The sequence below is a fragment of the Trachypithecus francoisi genome, unplaced genomic scaffold (genome assembly GCF_009764315.1).
Source record: "Trachypithecus francoisi isolate TF-2019V2 unplaced genomic scaffold, Tfra_2.0 Lachesis_group7, whole genome shotgun sequence".
Classification (NCBI taxonomy): Eukaryota; Metazoa; Chordata; class Mammalia; order Primates; family Cercopithecidae; genus Trachypithecus; species Trachypithecus francoisi.
In genome coordinates, this window is record NW_022681472.1 from 20,049,394 (window position 1) to 20,064,970 (window position 15,577).

At 35.9% G+C, this 15,577-nt stretch overlaps 1 protein-coding gene across 2 annotated transcripts in view; it reads right to left on the reverse strand.

The window, feature by feature from the left end:
* Positions 1-15,577, reverse strand: part of LOC117078926 (cytochrome P450 7B1) — a 213,312-nt gene that overhangs the window by 25,043 nt on the left and 172,692 nt on the right. For both annotated transcript variants that reach the window (XM_033202479.1, XM_033202478.1), the window contains exons 2-4: positions 12,812-12,948; positions 4,219-4,806; positions 3,539-3,745 (exon numbers count right to left, since the gene is read on the reverse strand). In XM_033202479.1, the coding sequence (XP_033058370.1) occupies positions 3,539-3,745; positions 4,219-4,806; positions 12,812-12,948 (932 nt within the window). The remainder of the gene's footprint in view (positions 1-3,538; positions 3,746-4,218; positions 4,807-12,811; positions 12,949-15,577) is intronic.

Genomic DNA, 15,577 nt, shown 5'->3' on the forward strand with positions numbered 1-15,577 from the left:
ATTATTATTTGTTATTAAAGGACCTTAGTATTTTCCTTTCTGTATTCCCGTCCCACACCAACTACTCACAATTGGCTTCAAATCTTTCATCAAATTTCAGTGTGGACTCACTGCAAGCTCATACTTCTAGAGTTATAATTTATAATATTCTTTTTAAAAAAGTATTACAGTTTTTGCCTAGTTCCAGTTTTAAGGCATCTCCCTTTACTTTAATATCCCGCAACTGGACCATGTTTGCAACTTTTCTCAATTTGAGAATATGTCACTGAACAACATTAGGTGTCTGCAATTCACCTGAGCCATGTGACAGTTTTAATATACCTTGACATTCTAGAGTATATTTGCTCTTTTCACTGGTGAGTCATCAAAAGAGCGCTCCTATGAGGTAAGGTAGACTTGAGCATGATGTTCATAAATAATTGCAAATGAAGAAAACAATATAAACTACATAGGGACATCGCAGAGGTTAAATGTCATTTTGGTGATAACAACAGATAACATTTATTGAGTCTATACCGTGTACCATTATACTAAGTTATTTATCTGTTATTCAAATAAACCATTAAGAAGTGGTATTCATCAAGCTTATTTGCAACTGATTTATCAAAATTCCAATTTTGAGAGCTTTTACTCCTTGCATTATCTTTTTTTCTTATCTTTGTCTTTCTGAATTATCTTTTATACTTTTCTTTTTCCTATATCTAAAACCTGCAGTTCTAAATACTAACTCCACCCCAGATTTTTTCTGGGATAATTGAAAAATTCTTACTTTTCTCTCAGAGTTTCTCAAACTTCCACTCTATCAGCAATTTTTTCCTATTGAGATTTAAGCGCCAAGTAATAGTTACTGAAACCTCATATCTACCAACTTATTTTAAATTTTCATTTAAATGTAATCATAGAGATCTTAACTAATTATTAACAGGTAAAATGTTTTACTGAGGTCATGATAAGCAGAATCTTAACAAGATACATAAATATAGAAAAAACATAGAGTTGTTTTCTTTGCCTAAAATAAGAGGAGAATAGTTTTAAAGAGAGATTGTCAAGAGCATTGAAAAAAGGACAAATCTATCATAACCTCTTACAGCAGATGATTGCTTTAAATTACTTAAACAGACTTTGGCAGTTCCTTCTCAACCCTGCTTTATAATCAAAGTGTGCTGACATGCAAAATTTCTGTAAAAAGAAGAATGTCTTTTCTCTTTGCTGTAATAGTGCCAAAATCCTACCTCCTGGAAAAAGTACAGCAATCATTTTGTCATTGTTATCTTTTTTCCTCTTATAATGATAAAAGTTTAATTTTTTTAAGACATTGCATTTAAACTACATAGAACTGTTTCCTAAAGAAGACAAGAAGGATAAGCACATACACACATACCACGTGGCACATGGTAAATATTTGTGTACGTCTTGCCTTTGCACATATAGTTCATGCTCTTTCAATACGGAGAAATACAACTGAGCTATGACTATCTGCAAAGGTTATTTGTTATGTAACTAATTCACATATAAGTTTGCTCTGATCTGCATAAACCTTCTATCTTTTGAAAGAAAAAAATACACATTATTTTCTAGGTCACAGTCGGCCCCATCATTTTAAATTCTCGTAATGAACAACACTGGCCTCTGCTGGTAACCGAGGTCGTGATGAACCATCCAGGCTGCTGAAGGTACTGCCTTTATCCAGGTGGATCTAAACTTGCTTGTGATTTTTGTTGTTTTTATTCATTTGTCAATGACAGGAGACTTGTAAATTTATGAGGGATCCAACAGTGAAAATCTCTAGCTCTAGCTATGGGCTTAAATGGACTCAAATTATAACTCTGGAATCTGCCATTTCTTCTAGTCTAATAAATTTAAATGTTTCCGCTTTAATACTGAAATTTAAAAATGATGTTTTAATAGCAAAAAGTTGAAAGTAAAAAGAGAGTGGATGAATTACAACTACATTTTTTTAAGAGTAATAACTATACAGAACACAAACACATATTCCTTGTAGTGTATTTGCCTTACTTCCCAATATGTGTCATCTTATTCATAAAATGCAAGGGAAACTGCTTGAATATATGGGAAATGCAACCTAGATCTTCACAGAAATTATAAATATGCCAGAAAGTACTGTGTATCCAAGTGGAGCAACTACCCAAAATTTACACAAATGTTCTGTATTTGTTCCCCAATAATTCTGCAAAGAAAAATTAAAGAGCATTTGTATTTTAGTAATGTCAAGATTTTTTTTTAAAGAAAATATAAAATGTATTTGATAACCTATGCTAAAGACACAAACTACAGGGCAACACATTTTTCCTAACTGACTGCCAGTATAAGGCATGCTTTCTGGCATTGCCTCAATGGGCCTTAGCCTAAGAAGTGAGAACAATCTCTAGAACACTTGGGCCATTTTCTTCCATGGCCACTGATGGTGAACACTGACCAAACCTGGGAGGACTTTTGCTCCTGAAAGTTCCCATTAAAGAACCCGGAACATATTTAAAAAGATAAAAAATTGAGACCAACATAGACTAAAATGCTTGCCTACATTGTCAAAGGAATAAACAGAAATATGTGAACATTTGTTCCTGCATTTGTCCAAAGAAACTTGGAATATTGTACCCTAAAGGATACTGCAGGATGAAATGTCAATACAGAAAGAACAGAGAATAACTCATTGGTATGGAATTTAACTTTGGCAGTAGAAGTTCAATCAGGGAATGGTAGTGAACAGCCTTCTCAAAGTAGTAAAGGGGAATGAAATCTGCTGTGATTAAAAGCTCCAGTCATTGAGGTACAGGCCTATGTAGAAATACAAAACAACCTTAGTCACTACCAGCCTCAAACATACTGAAATAGTGACCATGTATATCTCATGAGTCAGTGAATATTTTATAAAATATCAATGTTTCACAGGAATAGTTTGTAGTTGTTGCTTTTCTTTTTGTTTTTCTCCCTTTCTCTCTTCCTTCTTTCCCTCCCTCCCTCCTTCCTTTCTTCTTTTCTATTTTTTCCTTCTTTTCTTTTTTTTGTAGGTTTAAATCAAGAACTTCCAATGGAAAACTTTTTTCTATGTTTTTGAGAATCACACACTCCATAAAACGTCTAACCTGTGCTTGAAAATATAGACATCATTTTAGGTAAGAAATACAATTTGCACACAGGGTGCCTTTTTTGCAACACTTTCCTTTTCAATCCCTAAATACTTCTTGACAAGATAGTGCAGCAGTGTTGGAAAGCATTAGCACATCAACAGATGCTCAGAATCAAATGATTTAATAGGCATAAACTTTTTTTCAAATAATTGCAAAGCTTTGGTTTAGCCTTTTGCATACCTTGCATAGTTAATTACCTAGGCCTTAATGTTTACATGCAATGAGAGTATCTACGGCTATAAACTACATAATTTATAATTGATGTAAATGGGTGTTATTATGTCAATTAGGCAGCTGTGTCCTCTACCTCTTGGTAAACAGCTATGAGTGATAAACTGAGTTTGCAGAGAGGTACCTTCTTTTCTTCATAACAGATAAAAATAAATTACCTAGGCAGATCAGGCTGTCCAATTGTTCTCTGGTGAGGTGGATGGGAAATCCAGACCCTTTCTTTTGACCTGTTGACTGCAGCAAACGGTCAATTTCGTCACGCACTGCTGCCATAGCTTCTGGGTGCCGCAGAAGATAATACATTGCCCAGAACATAGTTGGAATAGTGTTTGCCACAGAGGCCCAGAGAAAGCCTAAATGATGTGCTGGGAGAAAATAAGTGAAAAGGAAGATTAATAGCGTTTATTACACTGATTAGATTTGCAGTGTGCTAATTAAAAGATGTTAGGACACAGACCCAGCCAAGGATCAGTGCATGCTAATGAGAACCAATAGGCTTCTGAAGTCTAATTTTCTGCTTAATGAGAATAGTTTAAAATGTAATGTGTATGGGGGGGCGGGGTGGTGGGGAATGAGATAAGAGGAGTAAATGCAGCTTAGTTATGCTCTTTCTCATTATCACCATTAAGTATCTTGTTTTACCACCTCAGCAAAAAAAAAAAAAAAAAAAAAAAAAAAACTCAATTATCATACAGGGTTATATCAGAGTAAAACATTTTATCATCAGCCAATTAGAAAGAGCATAAAAATTTTTCAAGGTCACCATTTTGTCTTTTTATTTCAAAGGTCTATTGTAAATTATTTTGTTTTAGCCAAGTACTCATTCAGAAGTTCTTACCTCCTATTTCAAGGTCCTCGTGCATGTAATATTTCTCCAGGACATCTTGTCTGCTTTGAAAAACTTCTGACCATCCTTGCATCTTGGCTAAGTTTTCTGATGACAAGCATTTTATAATTTTCTTCCTAATAGACTTGACATTTCCTAGAAGCTCAATGGGTATGTTGGATACTAAATATGCAAACTTGTCATCAAATTTTAAAAAATCATCTCTTAGCTCACTAATAAATTTGTTGTCACAAACAAGAACTTTTCCATATATAGTTGTAAATGTGATCTCAAATATTATTGAGCTGCAGAATGGATACAATTGTGCCGTGTCCCAACTTGTTGTTTTTAATAGCTGGGATTCAAACACTTGTTTTAGATTCTGCATCATGCTTTCCAAGAGTATGTCCAAAGATTTGCCTTGCAAAAATTGATAGCAGAGGTGAAGCTCATCATTCATGTCATGATTTTTTTGCAACTGACTGATACTAAATGCTTTCTCTAATAGTTTATTAGAAAATAATCGAAAGCTTAATTGTTTATGATTTTTTATCACTAGCTGGTACTGGAAGGGGTCCAGGATAAATGTTATGTACTTTCCTAAAAAAAAAAAAAAGAGAGAGAGAGAGAGAGAATATAAGTTCATTTCTTAATAAAACAGAAATAAACACCATGAGTTTAAAAATATTTTAACCAAAATTAGAAAGACCCTAATAACTCAGGCACAAAGTTTAATACAAATCCATTTTATTCGAAGGTACACTACATGTTTCCTTTGAAAATGAAAGATGGTGGAAAATACTCTAGAAACATGAAGTAAAACATCCTGAAGTTCTTACTAACCTTTAAAAAGATGGCTTACTCTTCCAATTTTTATTCTAACTAAAGTACCTGAATATTTTAAATATCCTTTAAATATACTCATAATCCCTGGACTTCAATACTTCTCATATTTTTCCCTCAATAAAGCAGAAAACAAAATGGCAACATGCCCTTCCATTTCTGAGTATTCATACTTCATAAAGAGCTTTTTCACACTTAGGTGGCATCTGAGTTTTGTTCAAATACAATAATTTTAACTCACATAAATGACCATACTGTATGGAGCAGGTACTCACAAATAAATGTCTAATTCAACACTAGCAAAAATCCACTAATGCCAGCATTTTCACTTTTATGGATGAGGGAGATTTAATAACATGTTCAATGTCACATACTGACTTGTGACTGACACGGGAGTCCGGACTAGAACACATCCATTCATCGATTCATTCAGGAATTCATTCACCATTCACCACATTGATTAAGATCCGGAATCTTGGTTGGATCCCTTTCCTCTCGAGATACAATGATGCAGAGAAATCACTGCATCCTTATGGATTGTGACATGGCAGAGGTGAAACACAGCATAAGGAAAGCAAAAGTGGAGTTTGCTTCAGTTGGCCTGGAGTTATCATCAAGGTCTCTTTGAGGTGATGACATTTACCTTTTCCACATATCAGTGTTACCCAAACATCGATTTAAAAACTTGGGATGCTTGCAAAAAATACAGATTACTGCAAGATTTTGATTCAGAAGGCTTGGAGGGGGTCCCACAAGGGTCCTTTTGATAAGGTCCTCAAGTGATTCTTATAAGTAGGCATCTTGAGGAACACAGTCATACGATAGTTTGTCTCTCAAAATTGGCAGAGACCTTGGAGAATTGCTAGCTTACCCTCTGCATTTATCAGCTGATAAAGTTGAAGAAAGTCAAGAGATGTTAAGGGTCAAGATCATGCTGCCATTTTCAGTGGCAGACCCTTGACAAGAAGTTACTCACCATGCACTACTCTTTGTCTTCTCACTAGACTGCTGTTTTGAGATTCCTTCTAATTAGAAATATCAAGCAGGCAGTAATCAATAATAACATTTAATGTCTTATTGACAGAACAGGCATAAACTTTAGATGATCCTAAGAACATTAATATCTACTTATTATTTTCAGGTCATTATTCCTGTTTGAGTCTGTGTGTGTGTGTGTGTGTTGCTTTGTTAGTGGAACAACTTCTCACTTGTTATTTATGGTAACTCAAATGGCATCACAGAAATTTAATTCAGTTTGGTGCAAGATATTTCAAATAAAGTTTTGAAGTAATTTTCAACCTAATCCTAGAAACAGATGAATATGTTTTTGTTTCACAATTTTGAAACACAACTTAAGTTTTTAATATACATGAATATACATGTGCTATGATTTATTTTCTAAAAATGACTCAGATGACTTAAATTTTATTCACTCATTTTCCCCTTGATTAATTCAATAATGTGAGTGGATCTAGGATGCCAGTAAAGCTAGAAGTGGCTATTCATTCTGGTCAGATCCTAAAGCTGTCTTCTATAAGGTAAACTAAATTTGTGTGTGTGTGTATGTGCTCTGGGGAGAGCAAAAAGGATTCAACCCAATTTAAGCATACTTTATGACACCTGCTTTATCATAGCCACTGAATTAAATAAAATTGCCAGCATCTGCCTGACAAATAATTGAAAAAAATCAATTCTCTTATTTTTCAAAAGACACAATTTTAGGCAAAGTTGTGGATTTTCACAGGTGGAGATTCATACTTTTCTCCTTTCACTAAATAAAAGGATTCTGCTAAATATCTTTGGGGTTATTTTAAATTATTCCCTAATATTACCAGAATGGATAAAAGATTCAATTTGTAAAACACACAATATTTAGAGAATATTTTGAATTTTTTTCTACAATTTTCTATATTAATCTAAATCTAAGTGGAAAGAGAAAAACATATTCAGACATGACAGCATGAGCTACCTGTTATTGGGCCTACTGAAGTAGAGGCTGTATACATGTTACATTTTTTGTTTTGTCTACAATCATTACAAATACACACATTCATTCTCTCTCACTCTGTCTCTCCCTGCTCCCTCTCTCTCTCTCTCTTTCTGTTTCCTCCTCTCTCCTATCCCCACCCTCTTGGGAATGAGGGTATGGGAAAAAACAATGAAGTTAATTTCAAATAAAAGGAATAAAAGTTGAATGTGGACAAAATGGTTCAAGTTAGCAACCAATTACTAATAAATTGCTTTTAAAAAATGTAAGCAGTTGTTTGTATGTCGGTTCTTTATAAAAATCAGTACTGATTAGCTTCGTTTTTCTGTAGATCTAATCTCACTCCTTTCAAGGCTCTTTTCACTCTAGGATCTGTGTTTTCTCTTTCTCATTCTTATTTCAGTGTCCTTCAACATCAAGGCGTTATGTTTTACCTACTATCTTTTTGATTGACATGTGAATTGCTTCAGAAGAAGACATTTTGATTTTCTGGATTTTACTTTTCATGCGGGTTTGGAAGTACTAATAACCCTGGAGATGTTAGCTGGCTTTCCAACTTTTAATCTTCAGTATAAACAATTTAAGCTAAGTTTTCCAAAATTAATATTAATTTAAACCATCTGTCCACCATCTGCTAATGTGAGATGCAAAACCAGAGTTTCTTTGTGATCTTTAATCAGACAGTTAGGAAAACTCATATACATTCATAAAATGAATTTAAATTTCTTAACAAAGGAAATTTTCTGAAAAGGTATTCTGAAGGCTGTGTATTCTTGCAGCAACATTAACTTTTGCTCCAGGGTGATTTTATGTAAATGAATGGCCAGTGTCAGCAGGCATGTTACCTAGTTTACAAAGATCACAAGGTAAAAACAACACCCTTTTCCATGTTTTCCAAAAAGAAGAGAATGCTGTCAGCAGTTGATATGAAATATTGATTTAAAGAATTTCAGAGTTTGCATTTGTCTAAAATATAAATGTCAAAGTGGGGCCATATCTGCAAGAAAAATACAATATAAATCATTCTTAGATGCAGTAAATTTGAAGTCAGGTCAAAATTTTTGATATCTTCCTTGCCAATCATTTCATTCTCTTCCCTTTTTAGGAGCTAATGGCCTTACAATATTAACTCTAGCATTCCTGTATAACTTGCATAAGAGATTTTACACCTTAGTAGCCTTTCCACTTCCTTTAAAATTAATACTTCAGGAAGGTAAAGCTACATAATTCAAAGTATATTCGTAGATGTTTTTTAAAAATTCAGTCATTCATCCTAATGTCAAACCAAAAGTTTTGACATCTGGATAATTATAAATCGAATTTTGATGTTTCCATTTCAGATATTTGGTGCTATACAAAGATATATATATATAGCCACAAGAATTGGCTGCTTGGCATAGAAATGTCCCATAAAAAAATATAACCAATGCCAGAGGATCACCTGAGGCCAGGAGTTCAAGACCAACCTGGGCAACATAGGGAGACCCCATCTCTACAAAAAACCTTAAAAAAAATTAGGCAGGTGTGGTGGCATACACCTGTGGTCCCAGCTACTCAGGAAGCCAAGGTAGGAGGATCACTTGAACTCAGGAATTTAAGACTGCAGTGAATTATGATTATGCTACTGCACTCCAGTCTGGTTGACAAAAGGAGAACTTGTCTCCCCCCAAAAAGAGGCAAATTTGAATTTTAACAATTTTCATAATTAGAAGCTTTTAATCTCTGTGTTTAGCTTGTTTTACAATAGAATTTTTTAATCTCAAGCTGCAAATATCGGTTGGGAGGGTGAAATATGAGTCAACTTTGTACTTTATGAGGATGGCCACATGCACGTATCCCCCCTCTTATTAGGAAGATTTCACTAGCTGCTGACAATGATGTACAGTGGTGCTTTGCTGGGGTGACATCTAGGGAAAACGATTCCGCTGCACCACCACACAAAACCAATTAGAGAACTATTTTCTGCGACAGGTCAAGAATTTACATGGTTTCTCATGAAAAGATGTACCTTTTAATTTCTTTATTAAGATGACATCCATGTCCCTTGAGACTTTTAGGGATGACAATCATTTGCTCATCATGCAAGAACATACACTCAGTGAAATCACATTATGAGACAAGAGCGGAAGACTTTGTTCTTCATTTCACATTTTCTAAATGAGTTACTTTGCAAACTGATCATTTAGAACCATATACATAAACAGGATTTCTTGACAGGAATTTATTCAAATTCTAGTAAGAAGCAAAAGGGAGGTATTGTGCACATTTAACTGTGGTTGTCTACTGTTGAGTTCAAACATAACCATGGTCAAATTATTTAGATGTTAGAAATTCAGCAAGCTTCTTGGTACCTAAGATTAAGAAATCAAGTGTCAGCAGAAATTGACAATTTTCTGAAAAGTAAATAAAGTGATTCAAATCTGCCACAACTTTCTGCATAATCATCTTAGGTTATTTTTGTACATTTTTGGTATTAGAAAAAGAAAAACTGAACATTTCAATCACTTGTTCTATCTACTCATTAGAAACACCGGCATTAATTATTTAAAGTAAGAATGACTTTTTTTTTTAAGTGAACAATATAGTTTTGGTACCATAAAGCCCAAGGCTCACTTAGAGGAGAAGCACCAGCTCAGGCTTTTATCTGTACAGTATTCCAATGTTTCATCAGCTCTAAGGAATTAGGGGTTTCTCCATCCAATATTCATTGAGAATCAGTTCTGAGCTCTAGACTAAATGTTGACAATAGAGAAGCTAACAGAATAATGACGGGAGACAGACAAGTGAATTGGTAATAACTTCACAATGTATTAAATGCTCCTACAGAAGTGATACTGGGAGTAACTGGACCCTGGAGAAGAGGCACCAAATATAGGAGGAGTCAGCAAAGGCTATTGAGAGGAAGTAATGTGTGACTCTGGCCTCAAAAGTTGAGTCCATGTCAGTCAGGTAAACAACAACATTCTGGCAGAAAGAGCAGCAAGATAAAGAAAACGCCAGAGGCCCCACCAGGTATGGTGTGTGAGGAGAAATTTCAAACAACATGGTGCATTCATGGTGTATGAAGCACAAGGCGAGCAGCAACAGGAGACTGGGTTGGAAAGGCTGGTGGAGACCTGATCTTCGGGGGGCCTTATAAGGACTACTGTATATACTACAATTCCTCTAAAATGCATGATTTTTTTCAATTTCAATTTTTCTGAAATCAGAGTGTATACAATTTTTTTTTTTTTGAGACGGAGTCTCGTTCTGTCAATAGGCTGGAGTGCAGTGGTGTGATCTCAGCTCACTGTAACCTCTGCCTCCTGGGTTCAAGTGATTCTCCTGCCTCAGCCTCCCAAGTAGCTGGGACTACAGGCATGTGTCACCATGCCCAGCTAATTTTTGTATTGTTATTTATTTATTTTTTTTTTAGTAGAGATGAGGTTTCACCATGCTGGCCAGGATGGTCTCGAACTCCTGACCTCATGATCCACCGCCTCAGATTAGCCAGCTTCCAGGCAAAGGAGTAAGTTGTGATGAAACTGTCTGTCCATGGGAGAACTCAATCATGCTGATAATTTCCTTCAGTTGGATCATTTCTCCCAAATACTGCATTAAAATGGTAGCACTGAAATTAAGTCACTGTAGTTTCCAAAGGTTGCCTCTGACCCTCAGTGAAGTAGTTACAGGCAGAAGAAAATTACTGGCTCTCTAAGAACAGAACACAAACTTCCAAGGCTGGTTGAAGGAAGACGTAAGGGTTGAGCTAAGAAAAAGGCATGCATGTAGATGATTTAGATAAAGAACCAGAATGGGGAGTATGGAGAGTAAAGGAGGAGTAGAGTATTTCAGGAAGGAACAAGAGATCAGCATTGTCAAACCAGGTAGAGAGGTCTAGGTAGGTGGACCAGGAAATAACTTCAGCAAGGCCGAAGGCTGGTTATAGTTAGGAGGGCTCTAGGAGACACACAACTAGAGATAGCAAATATATGCAACTCTCTTGAAAGAGCTGGATGAAAAAGAAAAGAAGAAAAGTGGAAAGTAACTAGAGGAGAACCTTAAGCATGATTATAACTGATGGTAAGAATCCAAGAAAGAAAAAATGAAGATGCATGTGTGAGAGAATGAAGCAAGATGTACCAGCCCAGAGGAGGCAGGAAGAAAGGGTCTTAGGGACAGGGAGATGGAGGGTCTTGAACATTCTTTGAAATTGGAGAAAAGGTAGTAGATCATTGGGAAACGTAGGTACATTTGGTAGATACATGGGGATCTCAGGGAGATTATACTGGATGTCTTTAGTTACCTTGTGAAGGAAGGAGAATGAACTGTGTTACCAGAGCTCCAGTGAGAGTGAGGAGTGAGACTCAGCCTCTTCTTGCCCTCCCAACGGCAATATTCAACAAGCAAAGAGGTGTGGGTAATCTAGTGTGTAGAGATCAGCTTTCGGAGCATAGACAGGACATGGAAAAGCAAAAAGAGGGAATAGCTAGCCCAGGCCATAAACTGATGTGGAAGATTGTGTACAATGAATTCCTTCCATCTCTCTACATGTGCCCGCATGCAATGTGGCTCTGCTACTCCTTCCAGGAAGAGGTGGAGTCTCTTTTCCTGCCCTTGAATCTGGGCTGCACTGTGACTTGGTTTAACTAATAGGATATGGTGGAAGTGAGGTTTTGCAATATCTGATCCTAGGCCTCAAGAGACCTTGAAGCTTTTTCTCTCACTCCCTTGAGACGCTAACTGCCATGTAAGAAACTTTTCTTGAGGATGAAAGACCCTGTGGACAAGGTGGCCCACCCAGGCATGTGATGAGACCATCTGGGATCATCCAGCTCCCATCCAGAGTCCAGACAAGCCATACAAGTGACTCAGGCCAGATCAGTTGTTATTTTAAGCCATTAAACTTTTGGGGGATTTGTTACTCAGCAATCAATAGCTGATACAGCTACACAGTTTGGGTCTTAAAAAAGGGTGAGCTAGGAACAGTCCAGCTTCTCCCAATCCTGGAATATTTGGGGTGTGTAGCAATCTTGCTGGTTTTTTTCTTCTTCATTTGTCTCGGTGTTTTGTTGAATACTTTATTAAAGTCTGAAGTGCAATGAAAGTTTTAAAATGAAAAATACATTCTTGACCAGTGGTTGCTGGCAACTCAGAGGTAGGGGAAAAAGAATGAATAGGTGGAGCACAGGAAATTTTTAGAGGAGTAAAGCTACTCCATATGATACTGTGATGGCGGATACATGTCATTATACGTTTGTGAAAACCCAAAGAACCACACAACACAAAGAATAGACTGCAATGTAAATCATGGATTTTTAATAAGTGATCAATATTGGCTCATCAGTTGTAACAAATATACTACATAGATACAATCAGGGAAACTGTGATTGGGGGAGGGGATATATGGGAACTCTCTGAACTACTAAATTTTCTGTAAACCTAAAACTGCTCTACAAAATAAAGAGCATTAATTTAAAAAACACATTCTAGCTTTTGTACAGTTATATATATATATTTTTTCTACCATTCTTAAAACCAAACTAAACCAAACCAAAATGACAGGTGATGGCTGGAAAGAGGGGTTCCCTAAGTACCATGAAGAGAGTTCTGTAATTTGATTTTTAATGTGAGGATCACTGAACTAAAAATAATAGTTTTCTTTCACATTAGCTCCACAAAATAAAATAAAAATATACAAATATTCTACATTTTGCCTAGAGAAAAACAGAAAGACATTAAAGAACAAGTGAAAAATTTTGTCATATATAAGGTATTAATAAAAGTGCTTCTTACCACCGAGAAGAACAGTGAAAGTGTCACCATGTTGCTTTTGAAGTGTTTTCATGAAACTTAAGGGGTCTTTTCGTAATTTCAGGGCCACTCCAAGATAAGGAAGCCAACCTTTTATCAATGGAGGCTCACCGGGTCTCCTATAAGGAAAAAAAAAAAAAAAAAAGATAAAAAGAACAAAAGAAAAATCAAATCATTCCATTCTTATTTGAATACAGGTGGTTTATTTATTGAATCTAGAAGATGACTGCATGGATTGCACTGCTTCTTTCTATTCTCTTACTCAGTGATTCTAATCATAGACATGAGTTTACTGAGCTTCTCCAGTATGTATGGTTCAATGCATAACTTCTGGTGAGCAACTTTATTTCAACAGTTTTTGGGGATCAGGGAGTTTTTGGTTACATGGATAAGTACTTTAGTTGTGATTTCTGAGATTTTGGTTCACCCACCACCCAAGCAGTGTAACTGTACCCAATATGTAGTCTTTTATCTCTCACCCCCATTCCACCCTTACCCCTGGGTACTCCCACTGAATCTCCAAAGTCCATTATATCATTCTTTTTTTTTTTTTTTTTGAGACGGAGTCTTGCTGTGTCGCCCAGGCTGGAGTGCAGTGGCACAATCTCGGCTCACTGCAAGCTCCACCTCCTGTGTTCACGCCATTCTTCACCTCAGCCTCCCAAGTAGCTGGGATTACACGCACCCGCCACCAGGCCCAGCTAAATTTGTTTTTGTATTTTTAGTAGAGACGGGGTTTCACCGTGTTAGCCAGGATGGTCGCGATCTCCCGACCTCGTGATCCACCCAACTCGGCCTCCCAAAGTGCTGGGATTACAGGCGTGAGCCACCGTGCCGGGCCCATTATATCCTTCGTATGCATTTGCATCCTGGTGAGCAACTTTTTGAAGGAACTGTGTCTTGCAAGGCCTGTATGACTGCCTGATAGTTAAGTTACAATCTGTTTTATTTATTTCCTATTCTGTTTCCCGTCATCATAAGTAGGTACCTGTGACTAAGACTTCCAGGAAACGAAATCAACTGATATAATTTACTCTATGAAATTGTTAGTTATAATACCGATAAAAAGCAAATGATCAGCTGCCTGATTTTATTGGTCTTTCACAAGTCATGTTATAAATGCTGCTTGATCAATTTCATCAATGAGACCTAAACTTACTTTGATTAATGTTTGTGTCATCTGCTATATGCTTGGTGATGTGCAGTGGAACAGGCCAAATCTAAGTTCTAGTCAAACTGCTTGTCGGAAAGCACGTAAACAATGTCAATTACTGATTATTTTGTTTTCTATTTAGCATACTGTTTTTATATGTTTAGACCCAGTCAAACTAACTCCACCTCATTTTAAATTCCAACTCGTGTATAGACATTTAGGTCTTTCCACAAATAAAGGTTATGAGGGTTTCTTTCTTTCTTTTTCTTTTTTTTAATCTTAAGAACCCTTCAATTATATTATATAATAAAGGTGTAGAGGGACGATGCACTATTGGATTTGAAGTTTTTAAAAACCACTTAAGTGTACTTAACATAGTAAATGGAGATGTGTTCTTTAGGATGTGCAAGTCATATTGAAGTATTTATTGTGCAATTTTTCATTGAATTGACTTATCACCGAGTTTAGGACTAGATGGCACCTTGGAGGCTTTCTTGCAATTTCTCACTTTTATAGGTAAGAGTTCTCAAGGCCTAAGAGATCAACAAGTTTCCCTAAAGTCATGAAACTATGTAAGGACAAGCTGTGTACCAGGATGCAAGACTTGGAGTCCCACAGCTGCACTCTGACCCCTATAGAAACATTAGTCAGTTAACCTGTGGACCTAGGGAAAAAAACCACCAAAGCAGCTCACTGCCAGAGCTGACAGACGTTGTGCGTGTGAATCTGAGGGCTCTTGCTGTGCCCTGGGTATTAGATGTTGGAAAGTTTAGTTGCCAAAGTAAAGCTCTTTGTTATCAGATGTCAATTAGGCTGGAAATACATAATCAGAAGAGAAATAATAATCTTAAATTGAGAACTATAAAAATCTCCGTATTATTTATTTGCGGTATTATTTTGATATAGTCTTTCATAACTTTTTTATTCAAACTACCAATGATTGAGATGATTTGTTAAATTTTACTAATAATTTGCATTTTTAACATACAAAACATCCTTTGGAATACTATCAACTAAAAAACAAGTTTTTTCTTTGTTGATTTGTAATCTTAGCAAGACTAAACTTCATTTCTTCCTAGTTATTTATTTGGTGAACTCAATCTGATTTAAAGTAAAAAAGGTAAAAAGAAACAAAAACAGAAAACAAAGCCATTTTGCCCTAGGAAGGATTAAAACAAATATTCAAAAGAACTCTGATTCTGAAGCCCATCTGTGAAGATGACTTGTGCTACATGCAGTGCAACCCATTTTGATTAATCACAAGATATTACTAGCTCAGATTTAATCAAAGATCAAGATTATGATCATACCCAGCATGGACTTTTATGTAGCTAGATTAACCCTATCAGAGGCTTTTATTTTTCCACAACCCAACATGGTAGAATTTAACTTTGAAAATAAAACTCAGATCTTTCAGGGGAAAGAATGTTAAAATAAATCCAAGTTATGATAGAAATAAAGGAAAGATTTTGCTTTCTCTTTTTAGAAGACAATTTTTCTTAATGCTAATTTACAAAATGTATGCTGTTGTTTAAACGCACATACTTAGAATAGGAAAACAAGAAACACTGCATAGTAATGGGAATCTTACTCAT